Source organism: Haliaeetus leucocephalus, unplaced genomic scaffold, assembly GCF_000737465.1.
Source record: "Haliaeetus leucocephalus isolate CR32 unplaced genomic scaffold, Haliaeetus_leucocephalus-4.0 Scaffold605, whole genome shotgun sequence".
Lineage (NCBI taxonomy): Eukaryota > Metazoa > Chordata > Aves > Accipitriformes > Accipitridae > Haliaeetus > Haliaeetus leucocephalus.
Genome location: NW_010973041.1, coordinates 1,093,245 through 1,113,995, shown reverse-complemented (window position 1 = coordinate 1,113,995; position 20,751 = coordinate 1,093,245). Strand labels below are relative to the sequence as shown.

Sequence of the window (20,751 nt, the reverse complement as noted above, 5' to 3'; positions counted from 1 at the left end):
TTTGGCAGATGCTTCCTCAGTGCCAAGGAAAGCAAAGAGAACACTGCTGTCATGTTTGTGGCTGTATTACCTCTTCATCTGTCTGGAGCCACTGTGACAGGTTCTGCTTCAGGATGCTTTGCTGTTGGGAGCTTTGCAATACACGAGAGCTATGTTAGTGTATTAACCCATGCACCTTTCATTGTTGAAAATAAGGAGGAACTCATGGTCTTGCAAACCAATTGGGAGCATACCCACCCTACAGAGAAGCAACAATATCAGTGAGAGCCGTGTTTGTTTCTGCAGGTTAATGAACTGCTTTGGAATGTGGATTCTACTATCCTGGCTATATGGCTGGAAGACCTGAAGGTGGAAAACTCCAACCCAAACAGTTACGGTGAGAGCACTATGTGAGGCTCTGGCTCTTATATTTGCCTGCAAATGTGCTTAGCAGTGGGTATTCCTCTGCAAGTTAGGAAACACTGAGGAGGCCTGCCTACAGCTTTGAGACCCCTGTGCAGGTTAGGAAGAACTGGTGGTTCAGCCAGAGCTCAAAGCATCTTCCAGGCTGCTGTAACTGGAAGTGGTATTAGTGGAATGCTAAAGTTGTGAGCCCTTCATAAAACATGGGTGCCTTCTCATAAGGGGAGTTCAAAGAATTCTAGGATTGACTCTTCTGCATGAAGTGTGATGTTAAGTTTTCTTGTGCTGGGTGTTGTATGACACAGCCTATGGGCTGAAGGCTAGAACTACTATTTTCATTGCACTTAACCCACCTGTAGAAGAGCAGTGGTGGTGGGGAGGGTTTGAGATGGGTCTCAAGTAGTCATCTGTAGTAACCATGTGTTTTTCTATAGTTCAGCTGTGGACCACGGGCAACTATCACTGGTACCTGAAGCAAAGTCTACATTTTGGTAGCTTGGAGGAAAATCAATTGGTGTCGCTGCTGTGGGACCGAGAGAACCCATATAGACTGCATGTACTCTGCCAGGGTTGGCATTATCTCTCCTATGACTGGCATTGGACCACAGACCGTGGGATGGGGGAGAATAGCCAGCATGTGGCAAATGTGGCTGTCATAGATGGAGGTAAGCAGTGGGACTGCTTTATACCTGTAGGGTCAGAAGAGGTGGCGTAGCCTTTTGGATGCAGACTGGATGGGATTATGGTAGTTCTTCTATTAGCTGCTCTTTCTACAAAGCTGTTAGTGAGGGGGGACCATGTAATTGATGGATGCTTCAGAGCTGGTTCAGTGGAGTTGTCATGGTTTAACCCCAGCCAGCGAGTAAGCACCATGCAGCCACTCACTCACCTGCCTCACAGTGAGATGGGGGAGAGAATCAGAAGGATACAAGTGAGAAAACTTGTAGGCTGAGATAAAGACAGTTTAATAGGTAAAGCAAAAGCCACGCACACAAGCAAAACAAAACAAGGAATTCATTCACTGCTGCCCATTGGCAGGCAGCCATCTCCAGGAAAGCAGGGCTCTGTCACACCTAACAGTTACTTGGGAAGACAAACTCCATCACTCCAAACGTCCCCACCTTCCTCCTTCTTCCCCCAGCTTTTATTGCTGAGAATGACATCATATGGTCTGGAATATCCCTTTGGTCATTTGGGGTCAGCTGTCCCAGCTGTGTCCCCTCCCAGCTTGTTGTGCACCCCCAGCCTACTCACGGGGTGGACTGAGAAGCAGAAAAGGCCTCGACTCTGTATAAGCACTGCTCAGCAGTAAGGAAAACATCCCTGTATTGTCAACACTGTTTCCAGCACAAATCCAAAACACAGCCCCATACCGGCTACTATGAAGAAAATTAACTCTTATCACAGCCAAAACCAGCACAGGAGTTAACTGCTAAGGGCACAACAACTGTTTTTTCCTGTAATGTTGTTCCTACTTTCAGTAAAGAACTTAAAAAGAGCCTCACTAACATTTGGACTGGGTACAGCTTCGGTTTTTTTCCTCTTTTCTTCCACAGATAAAGTGCTTGTCACAGCGTTCCAGCATGCTGTGGTGCCTCCACCCATGTGTACCTATGAGCTCCAGCTCCGACAGGCAGTTAATCAGGTTGCATTTCACACAGATCCCAAACATAGTGGAGACATGGCTGTCCTGGATGCTGATAACAAGATCTCTCTGTACAGATATGGTGAGAGTGTGGTGCACTGTCTTGTAAAAGGAAGCCCTCTGTCCATGAGAGCTGTACCCTGGGGGACTAGTAGGGTGATGGTCACTCAAGGCTTTAGTAGTCAGGAGCAATATACATCTGGTTCAGCTGTGGATTCAAGCTCAGTTCTCTGATCTACATTAGTTTGGGTGGCACAGGAGCATTTTGGTGATGCCTTGGCTTAGTGAGAAGGCAGCATTCAGCACTTGGCTATTGCTTATGCTGGTAGTATCCCCCTGCCTAGCTTTGGCTTGAATAGAGTGCAGCAAGTGGTATCTACTGTAATCTGTTCTGATGGCATGTTGCTGAGTGGCACTGGAGATGTCTGGGAGTAACTACCTAGGGTCTATCTGAGGCACCCAGCACTTCCTAAAGCAGTCCTATATACAGTGTAATATTCAGTGTGCTGTGAGACAAGAGACTGTTGCTGCTGTCTGAGTTTTGTACTGACGTTACGAGGTAACTGTGTTCCTCAGGGTATTTGTTAGTGAGGGTTAGGTGTTGGCTGTACATGTAGGGATGGTGTTTTCTGACTTCTGTAATAGTTTCCTGTAGTATCTACTTTTTGATAAGAACGAAGATGGAAGGAGCTGTGTTGGCAGTATCTCTAAATTCTGCCTTGTTCTGTGTTTGCTAGGACAGAGCACAATGAACGACCCCACTGTCACGTTTGGAGTTGTGGGTAGAAATGGATTTAAAGCAGCTGTGGAAACACCATACCTGGATAAAACCTACAGGTAATATAGAACTAGTACAGCTGTAGAGGGGAGAAAAGGGTAGTGCCTTGCTGGATGTTTTAGAGGTCCCAGCTCTGACCACTTGTCTCAAGATTTTGAAAAGGTTGTCAGGTAACATGATTTCATTCTGCTGACACTGTGACTGCAACTAGTGCTAAGGATTGGGCAACACAGTGGGCAGTTCATCCTGAGAAGTGCTGTTGACTGAGGTCTTCATCTAGTGGGAGCAGTGACTGACAGCACTGAGATAGCCTTTCCTGTGCCTGGTGGTCTTCGCATTGTGGTGCTGCACTTTGTGGTCCTGCTCCCAGAGCCAAAGGAATGGCTGTGTAGTGCCCAGGCCCGTGGTCATGGCACACTGAGCAACAGAGCTACTTGCATGGCAGGGACAATGATGAGGTAAAAAAACCTACCCTGCTCTGCATTTGTTCCTATACACAGTTGGCATGGGAGCAATACTGTCTAGGAAAAACAAATGAGGCTCCCTGGGTCTTGTCCTTCATCTCCAGCCCAGCCTGTGGCAGGATTCATGGTTTGGGTGATTGTGTGTTTGTGCACTGGAGCCCATCTAGCCATGCTGTGTGTCTGAACAGCCAGGCTGTGCCTAGGAGGACTTTCACCTCTCCAGTGAGGTGGCCTACTGAAATCAGGTTCTATTTGCTTCCCAGTCTCTTTTATTTTGTGACAGAGTTCATGTGGGCAGCGACAACAATGAAGTGATGAATCCTCTGGGGCTCCGATTTCTCACCTGGCTGCCAGATGACAGCTTCCTGGTGGTTGGTCAGGGTCAGGATGCTGCTCAGTCCATCCTTCACCATCTGACTGCAGTGCCTCACGTGGCTGGAGCTAAAGAAGAGTGCCTAAATTTACGGTACTAGAGATCTGTCAGTTGTGGGTGAAGTCTGAGAGTGCCTCTGGACAGTGCCTAGAAGGAATTAAGTCTCTCAATAGATGTGCAGCCTGGAGGCTGTGAGTTGGGGAATTTGGCTCTCTTCCTGAAGCAGAATTGAACAGCTCATGAAGCTGCCTACTGGTCAGCACTTGCCTGTAGTCCTAATGCCTACACCCAGCATGACAAGAGGGTGTATGGTAGCATGCCTGTGTCAGTCCAGGATAGCTCTGTTCCTTTGTCTGAATTCCAGGCCCTTGGGGGACTGAGTTCCTCCATTCTACCTTTTGGCCACCATTATCAAGGTCCAGAAAGGGACTGGTAGCCCTTGTTACTCCTGTCCTCCTCTTCCTCACCTGCTGGGCTTTGTGGGGTCAGTTGAACTAAAACCACATCACAAAAGGAAGCCACCTGGGTTACAGAAATCTGCTTCCCAAAGGGATCCTGAGAATTGCTTTCTGCAACACTTGCACATCAAAGACAGGCTGGTTTGATTATGAACTGTAGATAGAACAAAAGAAGTGTTGGCTCCGCAGAGTGCTGTAACTATGCAGACAGTGACTAGCAGGGCTAGGCAAATGCCTGTTGGCTGGAGTTACTGGTGCTCTGTGGTGCCAATGTCGGCTGACATAGGTGTGAAAAGACTGCAGAAGATCCTTACATGAACAAGGTATCAGTCCATGCTGGAGATGTGCATCCTTCCATCTGGCCACAAGAAATGCAGGATCTAGGTGTTAAATGTATCTCCTGTGACTGATGTTCTTTGTCTTCTGTGTCTTGCTCCAGGTTGTCCGTGCCTGTAGATGGAGAAGTGATCAGCTTGTGCTGCAGCCCAGTGACCAAAACTGTAGCTCTGCAGCTGGCTGATAGACAGATCCTGAAATACCTCTGGGGTAAGCTGGGCCTTGTTTAAGTACCTGGTCTGAGGTGTAGGTATTTCTGAAAAGGTTTAATGAGGTGATTTGACTTTCAGGGACATAGGTGACTCTTGCTGGTAGTTGTTCCTGCCTTTCATGCTCTCTCTGCTCCGAGAAATGGGCCAAAATTAGTGATTTGTGTCAGAATGCAGTTAATTTTGTTGAGAATGATAATTTAGACATTATGATTTTAAAAAAAGATGATTGGTTTAGTGATTTCAGAGGTGCTGACTGACTGCCATGTCCTTGGCACTTCTCTCTTGTTCCACAGAGGAATAAAGGTGCTGCTGAGCCCCTAGAAGTTACCACCTTCTTGTCTACCGTGTCTTCGACTTTTATGTCAGCATTCCTCCTCTCTGTCAGATAGTGTAGCTAATTGCCAGCTCTAGTTTTCTTGAGATACATGTGATGTGGTTGTAATGTCTGAATCTTTGGTTGGCTGGAAAACAGTTTGTTCTTCTTCGCTCGTTAGAGGCTTCTACTCCAGTCCTTGAGCCCTGGCGGACTAGCAATGGCTCTGCTGTTCAGTTCCCCTACCCTTGCGTGGAGACTTCTATCACGAAGATCAGTGGTGAAGTAAGTAAGACTATGAGCAGATTAAATTCCCTACTCAGTTGTTCTCTGTGTCAAATGTGCACTGTGATCCTCTGCCCGAGGTCCAATAATACTTCTTAACAGCCCTTCTTCATAAGGCCCTATGCAGAGCTGAGAGCATACCATTCCTTGTCTTCTAGAGCATTTCTGATGGCTTGCAGTTAACACCCAATCTTTCCGCTCTATGAATATAATGAACAATGTCATTGAAGAGCAAGAAATTTCATATTAAAATTTCCAGCAGTCACTGCCGTGCTCTTTTTGAAAACAGCATTTTGATTTGTTTTATCTGAACTTACCGTATTAGCAAATATGGCTGCACTGAGTTACTGTATATCACCTGCTACTGGTGTTTTGTATTGGTGATGGTTTCTTGATAGTTACAACAGCTTAAGGAACAACTAGCTATTTTGCTAGTAGTTTCATGGTTTCTTTCCTTCAGGATGCATCCAGGTGAGTGCTCTATGGAGCTGCTTTGCTCTGCTCTGTACTAGTGCTTTTCCTCTGGTATTTAAAAAACTAAATAATCTGGCATGGTTTCTTCTTCTATTTTGTTACTGTGCAGTTTCTCTTACAGGGTAGACCAAGCTGGGTTTCCAGCCAGAGTGTTTTAAGACACTTAAGTAAGCCCTCCTGGTATAGAGGTTGCATGACTTCCTGTCCAGCTTCTCTAAGTAATTCACATGAGGTGCTCAGTACCTAATTTTAAGGTACTTCAATCCAGTGCTGGTCAGTGTTGTGAAATACTGGATGTTGTGATACTTACACTTACAAGCTTATACTTGTCATCCTGTCTCTTTACAGGAGATGATCTTGGGTCTCACAGATCGATGCCGGTTTTTTGTTAATGATACTGAGGTATCAAAGTTTTTGCCCCTCATCGCATCCCCTTTTCCTCTGCCAAAGGCAGCTTTCCTGTTCCGCTCTATACAGCGATAAACTTCATCATTTTTCCACAGGTCGCTTCCAACATCACCTCATTTGCAACATACAATGAGTTTTTGTTGGTGACAACCAACTCCCACACCTGTCAGTGCTTCTGCTTGAAGAACATATCAGTGAAAGGTAAATGCCAGCTCTGGCTGCCTGCTGCTCACAGCTCATGGCCATTGTCTTGGAACCACAAGATCTCCCCACTTTTCACACCCAAACCTACTGTATTTGGGTCACTCAGAGCAGCTGCTTAAGAGACAGAGGAAGAGAGCTGCTTTCAGAAATCTGTCAGAGAGCAAGGGTCACAGGGAGCTGTCTTACGTGTCACATGCTCCTCCCAGGGAGCAGGATTTGTCCTGTAGTTGTTGTCCCTTCACTGTTTTCAACAGCTTAGCCCTGCATTCTCTCCCTCCCCTCTACGTCCAAAAGGCTCCAACTTACTGGTCCTTTACATCTCTCAGTGCTCCTCTCATCTGGTCTGTTGAGCTTTGTGATCCTATTGTATAGAGGACACATCTCTACTTTGTATACAGCAGTGCTTAGCACTAAGAGATCCTCTTCCTGTCCAGAACTGTTGAAGATCTCTGGTGTATTGTTGACTCAGTTGGTCCAGTACAACCTTGCAGGGCCGCATAGGAAAGCCTGACTGGGGCACTGTGCTGCGGTGTGCCATGTGTGCTGATAAATATGCTGTCTTCAGCACTTCAGGCTGGCCTGAGCAGTGCTGCTGCACCCAACAGTGAGACCCTGCGCAAGGTGGAGCGAGGTTCGCGTATCATCACCATTGTGCCCCAGGACACACAGGTTGTGCTGCAGGTCAGTGCTTTGCCCGTGTCTGCTGAGGTCTGCTGTCAGGGGGTGTAAGGGAGCCATCTCAGTGGGCAGCTGGTTAACCTGCAAACAGCGCATGCAGTGCTACAAAGCTGCTGCCCTGTAGTGCTGTAGCACAGCACCTCACAGATCTCCAGCTGCCTGGCTGGATGTGGAGGGATTTTGAGCATGCCTGTGGGAGTTAGATTCAGCACAGGCAGCTAGGTGTGTACAGAACTGGGATGGGCTATTCAAATTCTTAATGGCTGAGGTAGTGTAGTGCTACATATTGTGGCCTCTCACTGAATCTCTGACTTGCCTCTTAGTAACTGCTGTATTTGCTAGCAGCCCTCCATTAGCCTTGGCACTAAGTTTGTCTGAAGTGCTGAGCTCACTCTTCAGAACCAGCAGAGGTTCACAGAATGGAGAAGGATGTCATCTGAAAAGCACCTCTGGAGTTGTGTAGCCCAACATCCTCCTCGGAGCAGGGCTAACCTGAAAGCTTGATGAGGTTGATGTGAGTCTTGCCCAGTTCAGTGGAGTTGAACCTCCTAAGGACAGAATGTTTCTGAGCTGAGAGAATTTTCAGGTTTTTTTCCACACTTCTTAAAATTGCATGTCTCTTGAAGTCAATGAACAGGCCCATGCACCTACAAGTAGCAGACAGGCCTAGAAAATTGGCCAGTCCTCACTTTGCCTTCAATATAGGCAGAGTAACTACAAATAAATAATTGTGTGGACCTTGCGTTATAGATGCCAAGAGGAAATTTGGAGACTGTTCACCACCGAGCTCTGGTTCTTGCCCAGATTCGGAAGTGGCTAGACAGGTAAATGGCAGTGGTATGTTCTGGTCTTCTCTCCCCCAGTCTGAGCTGTTAGAGGCTGGCTGGCCTGGTTTTGTTGTGCTGAAGGGAGGGAAGCTAAACTCAAAGGAATTGACTTCGTTAGTGGGAATGAAACTGTTTCTGGGTCTACCAGCCGGAAGTCCAGCTTTCAGCGGTCCCAGGTGCCTCTCACTTCACCACTGAAGGGCTTATATGTGTGCTGAGACTGTGTGGGTGGGAGAAATCTTCACTGGCTCCATTCTCCACACATGTCAGTTACTCCTTGATGAAGCTTGCTGTGCTTCATGTTTTATTTGTTTAATTGATTTACATTGAAGTTTGCTGAAACAGAAGCTGGTCCATTAGATTAAACTGTAATTCTCTGCTTTAAGAGAGGAAAAAAAATAATGCAAGGCCTGTATTGCTTCCTTAATCTGGCATGCTGGTCTGTCCCGCTGCAGAGGCTGGCAATGAACAGGATTGGCCTTGCACGTTTTTTCTGGAAGGCAATCTATACAGCTTATTGCCTAAGCTGTTCCCTTCCCAGGGGGTCTGTGCCTACCTCTAGTCAGTTGCCTTTATGTGCAGGTACTGCACCTATCCACTATGTAAACTATCCCACCTGACTCATTCCTCCAGGCTTATGTTCAGGGAAGCATTTCAATGTATGAGGAAGCTGCGAATCAACCTCAATCTTCTTTATGACCACAATCCCAAGGCAAGTATGCCCAGTTCTGTTGTGTTGTTTTCCATATCCATCTGGCTTAGAATCCATTGACATTGAACAGTGGGCTCAAAAAAGTAGGTGGTGCTGTCAGTTCTGCTTTCAGCAGAGATGGCTGCTCTGCACTGCTGCATCCTCCTGCAGGCAGATCAGATTTAGCATTTCCTTCATCTTGTGCATTCGGACAAGGTCTTTGAGTTTGTTCTTGTACTTAATGTACTTCTTCAGAATAACAGTAGTAATATTCATTTCAGGTATTTCTGGAAAATGCAGAAACCTTTATCAGGCAAATAGATTCTGTGAACTGTATCAACTTGTTTTTCACAGAACTGAAGTGAGTATAATTCTGCAAATGGAAGTGTGAATGTAATCAGTGGTGGTACATTATTTTGTCAAAATACTGGCAGCCCTTCAATGTGGGTGCAAGGAGTCAGTCAGAAATCTGGCATGTTGGGTCATAAAGACTTGACTAAGCTCACTAGTTTCAGGGACAGTCAGAGTGTCTTGTTGGGAATTCCAGCTTGCAGGCAACCTTTAGATTTTTCCAGCAAGGGATTAGTACATCTGACTGTTTTGACTTGTCTACTGATTTGCTGTACAGGAGTAAATGTGATCGGAGAAAGTTTTGTTCCCTTGTAAAGAGGAGCAAGGCAGCACTGCTTTATCTGAAGCCTGAGGCCAAGATACTTGCTTAGATTCCCAAATTAGGTCCCCTGGCGACAAGAGGCTTTAGGGCATTAGTAGCTTCAGGACTTCTCAAGCTTGCTGAAGTAAATAATTGTTTAGGAGCTGGAGCTATCATTTAGCTGTTCTGGTTTATTTTCAGTTTTGACCTGACCTTAAATCTTTGTCTAGAAATAAAAGCAAATGGATTAATTTTCAGAAGTGGTCTGTGCTCAGCATCTCCCTAGTGAATTTAGTAAAAGACAGCTGTATCTTGAAATTTTTTTGTGCAACTAAAGTACTTGTTCTGACCTGTTTTTTTCAATGCCTCTCTTGGCTGAGAATCACTTGGGATGGATGAGAGATGTTGGAGAGCTTTCTGGTAGTGTGGCAGGTTGTGTGTCAGTACTGAATGACATATGAGCTATTTTGTTGAGTAGTTCTTTTCTGCATGCATTTATGTTTCTTAATGTTACTGTCTTTGTGCTGGGCTATTTAATGGATCGTACTGGTATTCATGGTATCTGTTTTTATTTAGAGAAGAAGATTTCACAAAGAGTATGTACCCATCTCTGAATGGTAGCAGTAATGTTCAACCATGCCAGCATCCTGATCAGAAAAAAGTAAACCTCATATGTGATGTGATGAGAGTTGCCATGGAACACATTGACCCTCAAAAGTGAGCATTTTCTTATTGTAGATGAAGGAACCACTACAAGGATTCCTATAAGTCATTTGCAGAAAGTGAAGCTGTCCTTAATGTCAGTTACTTTGCTTCAGATCGTCTCAGGCGAGCCTGTGCTCCACAGAAGTTATGTAGCCATACTTTCCATCTGCTGAGGATGCTGTCCTGAAAACCACAGCATCTAATAATTCCACAGATAGCCATACATACAACTTTTTAGAGGATGCTTATAAGGGTTTAAGAAATACACTCAACTTAGGAACAGGCTGTGTGGCATAGGGGACAGAGAGACATGAGTAAGATTGTCATCTCAGGGAGATGTGATGGTGTTTTGGAGCAGCTGGCCTTTTGGAAAGATGTTGCTGTTCCATTTGAGACTGAGTTACTTCTGTACATCTTCAGCTGCATATTTCTGAATTACTACCTTTTTGGTAACCATCCTCCTTGGATGAATCAAGACCAGACAAAGAAAGGATGGGAAAATAGGATAATAACAGTGGTTAGTGAAGCAGTGTTAAAGCATTGGCAGCTTATATGTGAAACAGTGGATAGAGGAGCAACAGATGGTGGGTTGCTGCTGAACCCTGAAAATTTAGACACTTTTCAGCAAACAGTTTCAGAAACAAAGCACCCCCCTAGCTGGGAAAGCTATTTTGAAATAGTATGCGTGAAATGTATGAAAGTGGAAATAACCTCCTAGAAAGCTTTCCTTTTATAAAAAAGACCATTTTTGTGCCAAATTTGATTTGGAAAACTGCCCTGCTGTCTGAGCTTTCAGAGGGACATGTTCTCTCTCCATTATGCTAGCTGGGCATGGTAAGGAAGCTCATTCTACTCAGAACACACCTCTATTCTTGTGACATGTTTGGGGAGACATGCTGAGTAGAAATACCTTTCTCGTGTATTCTGTTCTGTTCCCATTTTTCCTGCCTTCCTTTAAAGAGACTGAAATACCTGAGTTTGGGATTTTTTTACTAAAATGTAAACTAGAACTTGCACAAGCTGTGCTAAAATAGGAATAAGGAGTGTTTCTGCCTTCTTGCTTTTTCATTTACTACTTCTGTTTTTTTCAGATACTGCCTATCGATACTGACAGCACACGTAAAGAAAAGTCCTCCAGAACTGGAAATTGCTCTCCAGAAGGTTCATGATCTTAGAGGTCTTGTATCAGGAACTCAAAAGTTTTCAGAACGGGTGGTTTGCTGCAGGAGCTTTCTTTGTTAGCATGGTTTACCCTGAAAATTATTTTAAGGTGGCTGTTCATGGAGTCAGCCAGAAAACAGAAATGTACTTGAAACTAGCTGTGTGTTAATGGAAAAGCAGCATGTCAGCTAAGATACACTGCTATGCATGCCCTCAGGTCATCCTTTTATCTGGGTGTGTCAGTAGATAGCCCAGAGTTGAAGCTGTTTTCTCTTTCCAGTCAGAACTCTAGTTCTCCCAGCATCGAACAGGGGTTCCCATTCTGGGTCCTGGTATTTCAAACTGGCAAACTTTGCTTTTTTTCTGTGCTGATACTTCTGACTTGTCACTGTTGCACACTTAACAAGTTACTGTGCTTGGGCTCGTCCTTGAAGTTGCCCAGGAAAGGCAAAGTAATCCCTCCTGCAAGACAGAATGAGCCATTAGTTTGATGATCCCTCTCTGGTGCCAAGGATGTGCTTGATAATGCATCCTGCCTTCAGAGCGGAGTTCCACTGCTGATGGTGTAACTGATTTTATGCTTCTTTATCTCATTACAGAAAGCATTACTCCAGATGTCAAAGCTGTGAGTGCAGAAGAAGCACTGAAGTACCTGCTTTTTCTTGTGGATGTCAATGAATTGTATGATTATTCCTTGGGGACATATGACTTTGATTTAGTCATCATGGTGGCAGAAAAGTCTCAAAAGGTCTTGGCTTATAGTTCCAGCCAAGGAACTATTTTTCTTCTTTCCCAAAGGTTCTTTGTAGTCTGTGGATCAGCCCACATGTTTTGTTAGTCATAGCTCTCTACGCAGGCAGCATTCCAGTTGCTTAGATGTCCTGTGTGTGCTTGGGATGATGCTGGGAAGGTGGCATGTCTCTGCATCCCTTAATACTTGTTGAGCATAGCTTTGGAAACTTGCTTGTGCTCAAGGTGAAATAGAGTTCTTCTAGAGCAGCACAGAAAAGTAGCTCTGGGGAAGCGAGGGACTGTGGTCTGAAATGTTATGACTGCATGCCTTATGTTCCCAATTCTGTACTCTTTTGATTCTTGCTTATTTGGTGGTGGCCACGATAATAGTATCTGTCTTCCAGCAGGTTTAATTTGTAATCTCTGAATGGAAGTGCCCATCAGGATCTTCAGAGTTTCCTAATGTTGCAGCAGAGCCTGCTGTCCATCAGTTAAAACACCCTATTCATGTTAACAAGTTTTATGACCTTTGGTGTGGGGAAAGTTGATCAGCTTTACAGTTGCAAATGTATACATGATAGTAGCTAATGGAAAACAATATTTGATGTGATGCATAGCCTTGAATTTTAAATGTCTTCAGCCTTTACATACTGCTGAAGTCCGCATGGGAGCCTGGTAATTTGTTAGTTATTCCTGGCGAAAGTATATATACAGAAGTGATTCTTTAAGATGGCTTACTTTTATTTTTTTTTTTTTTTTTAAAAAGCCTTTTAATGTATTATCATACAATTTCAAATATGGGGCTGTCTGCTCGTGAAAATGGGGGCAAATAAGGATCTTACCAGATTAGCTCAACTGCAGTTTTTCTTACTCTTTGCAGGATCCAAAAGAATACTTGCCCTTCTTAAATACCCTCCGGAAAATGGAAACCAATTATCAGCGATATACAATAGACAGACACTTGAAGAGATACACAAAAGCTCTTGGGCATCTCAGCAAATGTGGTAGGTGTCCTGCACATGCAGCATCTCTAAGGAGAAATTCTGCAGTGGAACATTTCCATTTTGGAGAGACTTTGAGGGGAAATAGCTGAAGAAAGAGAAGGATTGCACAAGGTCATCTTTGCTCCTGGTAGTGCATGGTTAAGTTCTGCTACATGTTTTTTGTAGTGTAGCTTGGCGCAGGGAGAAAGGGGTGACAGTGTTCACTACTCTGTGATCATAAAGCATAAGTCTTGTTTTGTTCCTGTTGTAGGTGACTTGTCCCCAGTTAATATTGCTGCAAAGTGGAGCAAACCTCAAGGAAGTGAACACCTTGATTTTCAGTAGTAGAATAGGTGCTTTTGTGCTCTTCTACACAAGCACCTGGAATTGCTTCTTAATGCAGTGAAGCCAGACTGGCTGGGAGCCATGAGAGCCATGTACTTTCTCTTCTATTGCTATGAAAAATAAATTATTTCTGCAGGTCCTGAACACTTCCCTGAATTTCTGAACTTGGTGAAGGATCAGAGTCAGTATTGTGATGCCTTGAAGCTGTACCCCTCTAGCACTCAGGAGTACAAGGTGTGTAAACATGTGACACTGCAGTATGCAAGCTTTTTATTCTCTTACAGCTGTGTTTGCACATCCTCAACACCTTGAGTGAGAGCAGGAATGAGACAGCAGCTGCTTATGTTCGAGTTGTACAGGTAATTTTATAAGTGGAGGACTGCTACTGATAGTGTTGATTTCTTATTTCTCTTCTGTCCCTTTCTTGCAGGATATCAGCAATGCGTATGGGGAGTACTTGATTCAGAAGCAGCTATATGAACAGGCTGCCTTGGTATTTGCTCGTGCTGGCATCTTTGCGAAAGCACTTGATGCTTTCCAGAGCAGTGGCAGCTGGCAGCAAGCTCTGTGCATGGCGTCACGGCTCGGTTACACAAAGGATAAGCTGTCCAGCCTGGCACGGGGCATGGCAGGTAGGCCTTGAGGAGATGGAAGTGTGCAGAACAAAACTGGCTGCTGTTATTTTTGGTTCGTTTTGGGTTTTCCTAAAATTTAATGAAAACCTCAGTCTTCAGCAGCATTTTTCTTAAAGGGAGAACAAAGGTCCCATGTTTCCCAAGTGTTTGTGTGATTGCACATTGCCTTTGTTTCTCAAAGGAACCAAAAGATGTTAGAGCTGAGCTGGTGGGCACCCAGGAGTTGCCAAGCTAGCTGTGGTCTTGGCTGCCCCGTGCTGACTGCTTCTTGCACATTTTCCTTGCAACTGTTGCTGAACTGCTATGCCAAATTGCCTCCTTGGTTAACCTCAGGGAATGGAGATTCTTTGAAGAGTCTGAAATGACTGAGGCCTCTAGACATCATTGACATACTGTGCCTAGTCACAGACCTTAAAGGCTGTTGGGTAATTCAGAGCTGCATCTTCATGTTTTCTCCTTAAAGCCTGCTAGCAGCTAGGTACAGTGGGTACATGTAAAGCTACGTGCTGTCCTGCTGCAGGAGAAGAAGGTAGCTGGTCTCAGAATTTGTGCTCACTAGGACATATCAGACTGCATGTGTTGTGGACCTGGCATATATTTCAGCAAGAGAAATGGAGCGTCATCCTGACTTCTGCCTTACTCAGAGGCAGAGTTTATGAACGGTCCACTTACACAATGGTAATATGGCTCCTGGGAGTGTGGTCTTCCAGAGCAGTATTTTCTTTTTCTGTCACATAATGTAATTTGGATCCTTCATGTCTTGCCTTCAATGCTTTTTCTGGTGCCCCTCTTAAATCACAACTGTAGTTCAGCAAAATGAGCAGACAAAAGCTGCCTTGAATGAGATTGCTTTGCTTGGGTAATTTCTTATTTTTTTTTCCTGGTGTTGTATATCACTTGCGCTCTCACATTGCATCCTAGCATGTTAGCCAGTGCCAAAGTTAGTTCTGACTTTTGGGGAACTAGAAGCGCAGAATCCCACAAGCTTGATGGTTGCTGTCCATACCACAGAGAGCAGGCGGCAAAGTGCTCCCTGCAGATCACAAGGCTGTGATACACTGAAGCTCTTGAGAGATTTCCTTTTAACATCCTGGCCCCCTCTACTTAAGAGACTCTTCACTATTTCTGTCTCAGACTGGGGAGAAAATGTTCTCCAGCTGACTTTGAGGGACATGCACCAGCAATTTCACAAGCAACTGGCTGATGATGTTGCAAGTTAATGAATTCCTGGCATCAGGCAGCCCTTCTTTTTACCAGGCACATTGAGTAAGCGTGTGAGCAGGTAGAAAGCGTCTCAGTGTGTGGAGTTTTCCTCTACTTTGTAGTTTTCTGGCACAAAATCCGGCTGCTTCTGAAAAGCTAAACTCCACTTTTTCTTGTAGGAAAACTAGTTGAACAGAGAAAGTATGCAGAGGCAGCCGTACTCCTGGAGCAGTACACTCAGGTAATGTAATCACCCTCCTGTCTGTGCCCCAGTAGTAACCCCTGTCAGAGAGATATGCCATCTGTGTTTTGTCTGTTCTCCTGGGCCACGTGTGACTCCATGCATGCTGACAGCAACACAGTCTGCATGGGGAGGGCAGAGCAGGTCCAGGTGATGCACTGAGCAGCGTGGGGATGAATGCTGTGTCCCTGAGTTTTTCAACTCATGAAGCTGCCTCTGTTTTGGTATGAGAAGCTTTTGGCTCAGAGAGCTGAAGCCTGAGGGCCAGAGTAAGGAAGACAGAGTTCCAGAGGGATTTCCCCTCAGCATGGGAGAAATAGCATAATTTGTTTGGGGGTTTTTTATGTCAGCACTTCACAGTACCTGGCACAGTGGTGTTTTCCTGTCCTGACTGTGATACTTCTGTGGAGAAATGTGCATCTGAATAGGTGCTAGCTGAATGTGTATTACTAGCATCAGTAGCAGTACATGATTGCTCTTTCCTTCTAGGACTATGAAGAGGCTGTTCTTCTGCTCTTAGAAGGGGCTCTCTGGGAAGAGGCTTTAAGACTGGTAGGACATTTCAGAGCACAAGAACCAGAGTGGAAATATTTCTTTAGAGTGCAAGAACAGAGGGATGGGATCTGGGTTAGATCCTTAAATAATACCTTGTTTCCTTTCCCTGCTCCAGATTCACAAGTATGGTAGACTGGATATCTTGGAGACCAATTTCAAACCTGCTATTCTGGAAGGTGAATCTGTGCAAGAATCTGAGACTTCTCTGTGCTGTAGAGGCTGAAGGAGGTCTTTACTGGGTCTGTGGGAAGTCACAGCACTCCAGTACTAGAAGCTGTATGAAAGGATGCTTTGATTCTGCCTAACTGATGCTGCCCAGTTAGCTGCATTTGACTCTACTCAATGCAGCTTCAAGCCCTGCAGTGTCATGGGCTCTTTTTAGCTTAGTCAAGCTCCTTTTGAGCTTTTCCAGACCTCACAGTCACAAGATGCAAAGGGGTCTGTGTCTGCCTGTCCATGAACAAGCAGGACAGTCCCTATTCAGAGCACATGTGGCAACAGAGCTGTGGACTAAGAAAATGGCTAACCGTCCTGTAAGCTTTTATGAGTAGTTTTTGAAAAATTTGATTTGATGGCTGTATTCTCCCTTCCATTCAGGAAGGATGGTTGGTTACTATTGGTTGGTTTTCCTTTTCGTACTATGGGCAGTAGGCTTTATGAGTTGAGGGATTTTTTTTTTTCTTTAATTCAAACCTAATTAATGTAAAGGGATGTGGCCACAGAGCTTTCCACTCTTCCTCTGTCAGAAACAGACTCTTGTTCTAGAAAATGCTTGTCTGACAGGTTAATTCACTCTGCATCCAGGTGCATCTTGTCTGGTGGGCTCCTGTATTACAAGCTTTGAATTTCCTTCCACTTGAGTCCTTTTGTGTGCTTTGCACCTGGCTTCTGAGCTTGTTGAAGGACTGTGCTCCTTCAAACTTCTTGTGTAAAAAAAAAAAAAAAGCTTTTCTGGTTCTTTTGCACAAATGTTTCTGTTCTGATTTTCTTATTGAGCAGCTCAGAAAAGTCAGCTGATCTTCCTAGATTCTCAGAAAACAGCATTTCTTCAGCATAAGAGTCGCTTGCAAGTGGTCCGAGAGCTGAAGAAGAAGGCTTGTGAGACCCTGCAGGGTTGGTATTGAAATATTTATGACTTTCTTCTGCATAAGTAACCGTGATCATCTTTTGCTTTGTGCTTTCCATTTGCCCTGGTGGAGCTGTGCTCTTTTCTAGCTCCAGTGCTATCTACAACGGTAGAACAGCATTCTTCTCACCCCCTCCTCACCATACTTGGGCTATGATTGTTTGACCTTGCTCATTCTGTAAAGACAGCTTTATTTTCAGTGTTGTCTGTGTCACAGCTTTCATGGGATCCAAATGCACCTGAAAGCTCTTCAAAATGACATAGTATTGTCTCCACAGTGCCAGCTTGGCTGGGTCAGACAGTGTTCCGTATGTCCTTTGTTCTGAGTACCTACTAGGCATATTCACCTGCCAGCTCGCACAGGCTCAGGGAAGTTTTCTGAAAGCAGAATGCTTTGTCCTGGTCCAGATTTGCTACACTGTGATTGTCATCCCTCTGATTGTGCTGCTTAATATCACAATCCCCACCAGGGCAGAGGAGCAGTGTTCTTGTCACAATTCCTGTTTCTTCTCATGTGCTGGCTTAGTGGGGTTGAGAGCTGTAAGGCTCTGAAACACTAACAGGTAGAATGAATCTGCCCAAGCTGCTTCTCCAACAAGCTACATAGATTACTCTGAGAGAAAGCTTGGAATAACTGTGACCTTCTTCCATACTGTGACAGTTGTTAACATGTTTTGCAGATTACGAAATGCAAAATTGCCCAGAATTGGATCTTTTCTCTGAAACCAGCAGTGTTGTGACAGCCAGCGACATGAACAGCAAATATTCACACAGCAGTTCAAGAATATCAGTGTAGGTATCTGCCTCCAAATTAGGTAGTGGCTGCCCTGGCATCAGCATTTGGGAGGGCAGCTTGCTCATGCTTGGCATGCTCCTCCTCGCAGCTGTGCGTGCCTTGAAGCTGCTTTAATTACAGGCATTTCGTGGTTATTTTAACTCTTATTGGGAGGGAGAGAGCAGAAAATGCCAGAAGCTACTAGTCCAACAGGAACTGAGTGCCCAGCAGAGGAGCTCTGAACACAGACTCTGGGCAGGAGCTGGCTCTGTGGGTATCAGGTGTGTTGCCAGAATAGCTGGCTGTAGGAGGCTTGACACAGAATATGGGCAGAGCCCCTCAAACATTAACAGCTTGTGTGCATGGCTTGTTCTCTTTGTCCTAGGTTCTGCAATTGATGGGTGGGGATTGCTACTAAATCTCATACCGGTGTCTTCCCACAGCAGGCGTCTGTGCTGCTTTTGAGTGCTCTTAAGAATGTGAGCTGCAGTGTGGGGTGGAGTATGTTAGAGGCCAGTGTAGTCTGTGGGACTGCTTCTGAATTCCCTAGCTGAAATGTGGAAAAATACCATTGTTGGGAAAAGTGCGGACTTCTTAGGGCACTTTCTGTGGCCCAGATGAAAAGGGGAAGATAATGCAACCTTAGTATTCACCTGTGTCAGTGTGCTGATCATTTTGTGATGTTATGCAACTAGTACTGGCCTATGATTAGAGGTTGTTTTCCTGTCATAACAGGCAGGAGCTGAGCTGTATTAGTGCACAGTTTTGGAAATAGCAGAAATGAAAATGTGCACAGGCAAGCACAGACACTGGTACCAGATTGTTTCAAGTGGAGCTCAGGTTTGTCTAATGGTGACTACTGCCAAACAATTTCCCCTACTTTGTGCTTAGAGCAATGCTTCAACCTTGCAGGAACACAGAGCACTCCTTTTTGTAGTAGAGAAACAGCCCAACTACTGACTTGTGTTTCAGACCACAAAGGATGTTGGTTGAGTAGCATTGAAAACATTGACACAAAGATACATAAGCCTACATGCAGTCCCCTCACTGGAGAGAGTAAGGGCTTGTGTACAAGTTTCATGCACACTGTTGATGTTCCTTCAGACTTACCCTGTTATAACTAATTCTGTTGTGCACACTATAATTAAGCATCCTCCTTTTCAGGCGATCCTCAAAGAACCGGCGCAAGGCTGAGCGCAAGAGATACAGCTTGAAGGAGGGGAGTCCTTTTGAAGATATGGCCCTTCTGGAAGTCCTGGGAGAAAATGTTCGTGCTGTTGAGACCGTGAAGGGTAGGACACTTGATCTTAATCCACTCCGCAGCTTGCGAGGACAGCTGAGGCAGTGTGCCCCCTCTTGTTCTTAATGGATATGTATGCTGGGGAGGGAAGCTGCCTGGTCCATAAGACCATCTCTGTTGGACCTTGATTTAGTTCATCTGGCTCTGTGCCTGGAAGAACACGTAATAGTGTGAGCTCTCCACATCTGAAGTTTGTCAGTAGAGAAGTGAGGCCTTGTCAAGTGATGTGACAGATTTGTCCCACATCTGTATTCAGGCACTGTAGGGCCTGGATAGGGACAGAACAAGTTCTGATTTGCTGCTCCCCTTCCTGCGCTCTGATACCAGAGAAATACAGCTGTTTATTTAGCATACCTGTGTTAACTGCTGTTAGTTGTGCTTCTGTTCCCTTCTGCAGGAGACATACACATCCTTCTGAAGCAGCTTGTGCTCTTTGGTTATGATGAGCAAGCTGGGGCATTACAGCAAGTCCTGCAAGAGGTTTTGCAGTTGATGGAGACCTCGATCCCAGAAGTCTGGACTCCAGACCTGCAGCAGAGTTCTGTCAACCCGGTCTGTGCTCACCCACAATACCCATCATGACTGCTATACAATACCAAGTATTTAGCAGTATTTTCCATTCTCCAGCAAAGAGTCTGGAATCCTTGCCTGGCTTTCCAGATCTGCTTTTTTTCTGTAGAGGTCAAAAAGATACTCTGTGCAGTACCTGCCAAGTCAGTACACTCTAGGTGTGTACAACAGGCATAGCCTGCTGTGTCCCTTGTACTGAATGTCAGGTTGGACATGATGAGGTCTCATAAGGCTTGTGTTACCTTGTCCTAAGCTTTATCTTCAGCAATTTGTAGAACATAGGAACACTGTTTTCTTTTTTAGGCATGATGGTTTAAGTGTTAGCATAGCTTTTATGTACTGGAGTAGTTAGTGGTTGTCTGACCTATGGTGTGAAGTGAAAAGCTACCAGACTGGTCTGTTTAGTCTGAACCAGTATATCATAAGCAGTATACTGCAAAAAGAAGGGTTATGTCAGGCTTCTAAGCTTCAGCTTAATGCAGAATAAGGAAATCACAAGGGCTGCACTTAGTTCCTTTCCAAAGCAAAAGTCTTTATTTCTAATAAGTAGTTTCTGAGCATTTATGGTGAACACAAGATATTCCCCAGTATCTTCTCCCTAACTACTAGTTAGCGAGACTCATAAGGACAGATTAAAACTGTTTTATGTGACAGGGAGCTGAGAGTCTCAAATGAACTTTAAATATTGCTGGCACTGTAATGAAAGAAGTCATGCCAAGTAATGACACTTACAGTGGTGTGAAGAAGTAGGTGCTGGGGTCAGGGTTCTGTGTCCTGAGAAGCTGTGCGAAAGCAGTAGTAGTCTCTTTCTGCCTCTGTGTTAACTCTTCTGAGACATTACTGGGCTTCGATTGCATATTCTTGGTCACTTTGGACTGTGAGTCTCCTGTAGGCAGCTGCTTCTGCTTTTGGAGACTAACAGCAGAGTTTATAGGTGTCCCTGCTCTTAGCCTTGCTTTGTGCAGGCTGGAACATGGGTATTGCTTCTTCATACAGGTCCTGGGACCCAATTCAACTGCAAACAGCATTATGGCTGCCTATCAGCAGAAGAGGATGATGACTCCTGTTGTACAAGGTTAGTTGAGGCTCTGAGTGAGATGTGGGTGTGAAATGTCAGTGAGGTCAGTGGGCTTTGAGGCTCTGCAATCATTGCTACCTGTCAACAGATGTAGCATTTATTCAGTTTTAGGAGTTTATTGCTTTTCTTTATGGTGTACCCT

The 20,751-nt window shown here is 44.9% G+C and overlaps 1 protein-coding gene across 1 annotated transcript in view; it reads left to right on the top strand.

Moving 5' to 3' along the window:
• The window catches only part of IKBKAP (inhibitor of kappa light polypeptide gene enhancer in B-cells, kinase complex-associated protein), a 32,257-nt gene that overhangs the window by 10,562 nt on the left and 944 nt on the right, over positions 1-20,751 (top strand). Inside the window, exons 9-35 of the mRNA XM_010578119.1 lie at positions 286-376; positions 837-1,067; positions 1,959-2,129; positions 2,785-2,884; positions 3,573-3,755; positions 4,560-4,666; positions 5,163-5,266; positions 6,089-6,142; positions 6,244-6,349; positions 6,918-7,033; positions 7,781-7,854; positions 8,491-8,569; positions 8,830-8,909; positions 9,777-9,917; positions 10,997-11,082; positions 11,666-11,814; positions 12,679-12,802; positions 13,263-13,360; positions 13,557-13,758; positions 15,144-15,205; positions 15,695-15,757; positions 15,876-15,936; positions 16,760-16,873; positions 17,567-17,678; positions 18,826-18,953; positions 19,359-19,513; positions 20,528-20,606. Of these exons, the coding sequence (XP_010576421.1) occupies positions 286-376; positions 837-1,067; positions 1,959-2,129; positions 2,785-2,884; positions 3,573-3,755; positions 4,560-4,666; positions 5,163-5,266; positions 6,089-6,142; positions 6,244-6,349; positions 6,918-7,033; positions 7,781-7,854; positions 8,491-8,569; positions 8,830-8,909; positions 9,777-9,917; positions 10,997-11,082; positions 11,666-11,814; positions 12,679-12,802; positions 13,263-13,360; positions 13,557-13,758; positions 15,144-15,205; positions 15,695-15,757; positions 15,876-15,936; positions 16,760-16,873; positions 17,567-17,678; positions 18,826-18,953; positions 19,359-19,513; positions 20,528-20,606 (3,070 nt within the window). The remainder of the gene's footprint in view (positions 1-285; positions 377-836; positions 1,068-1,958; positions 2,130-2,784; positions 2,885-3,572; positions 3,756-4,559; positions 4,667-5,162; positions 5,267-6,088; positions 6,143-6,243; positions 6,350-6,917; positions 7,034-7,780; positions 7,855-8,490; positions 8,570-8,829; positions 8,910-9,776; positions 9,918-10,996; positions 11,083-11,665; positions 11,815-12,678; positions 12,803-13,262; positions 13,361-13,556; positions 13,759-15,143; positions 15,206-15,694; positions 15,758-15,875; positions 15,937-16,759; positions 16,874-17,566; positions 17,679-18,825; positions 18,954-19,358; positions 19,514-20,527; positions 20,607-20,751) is intronic.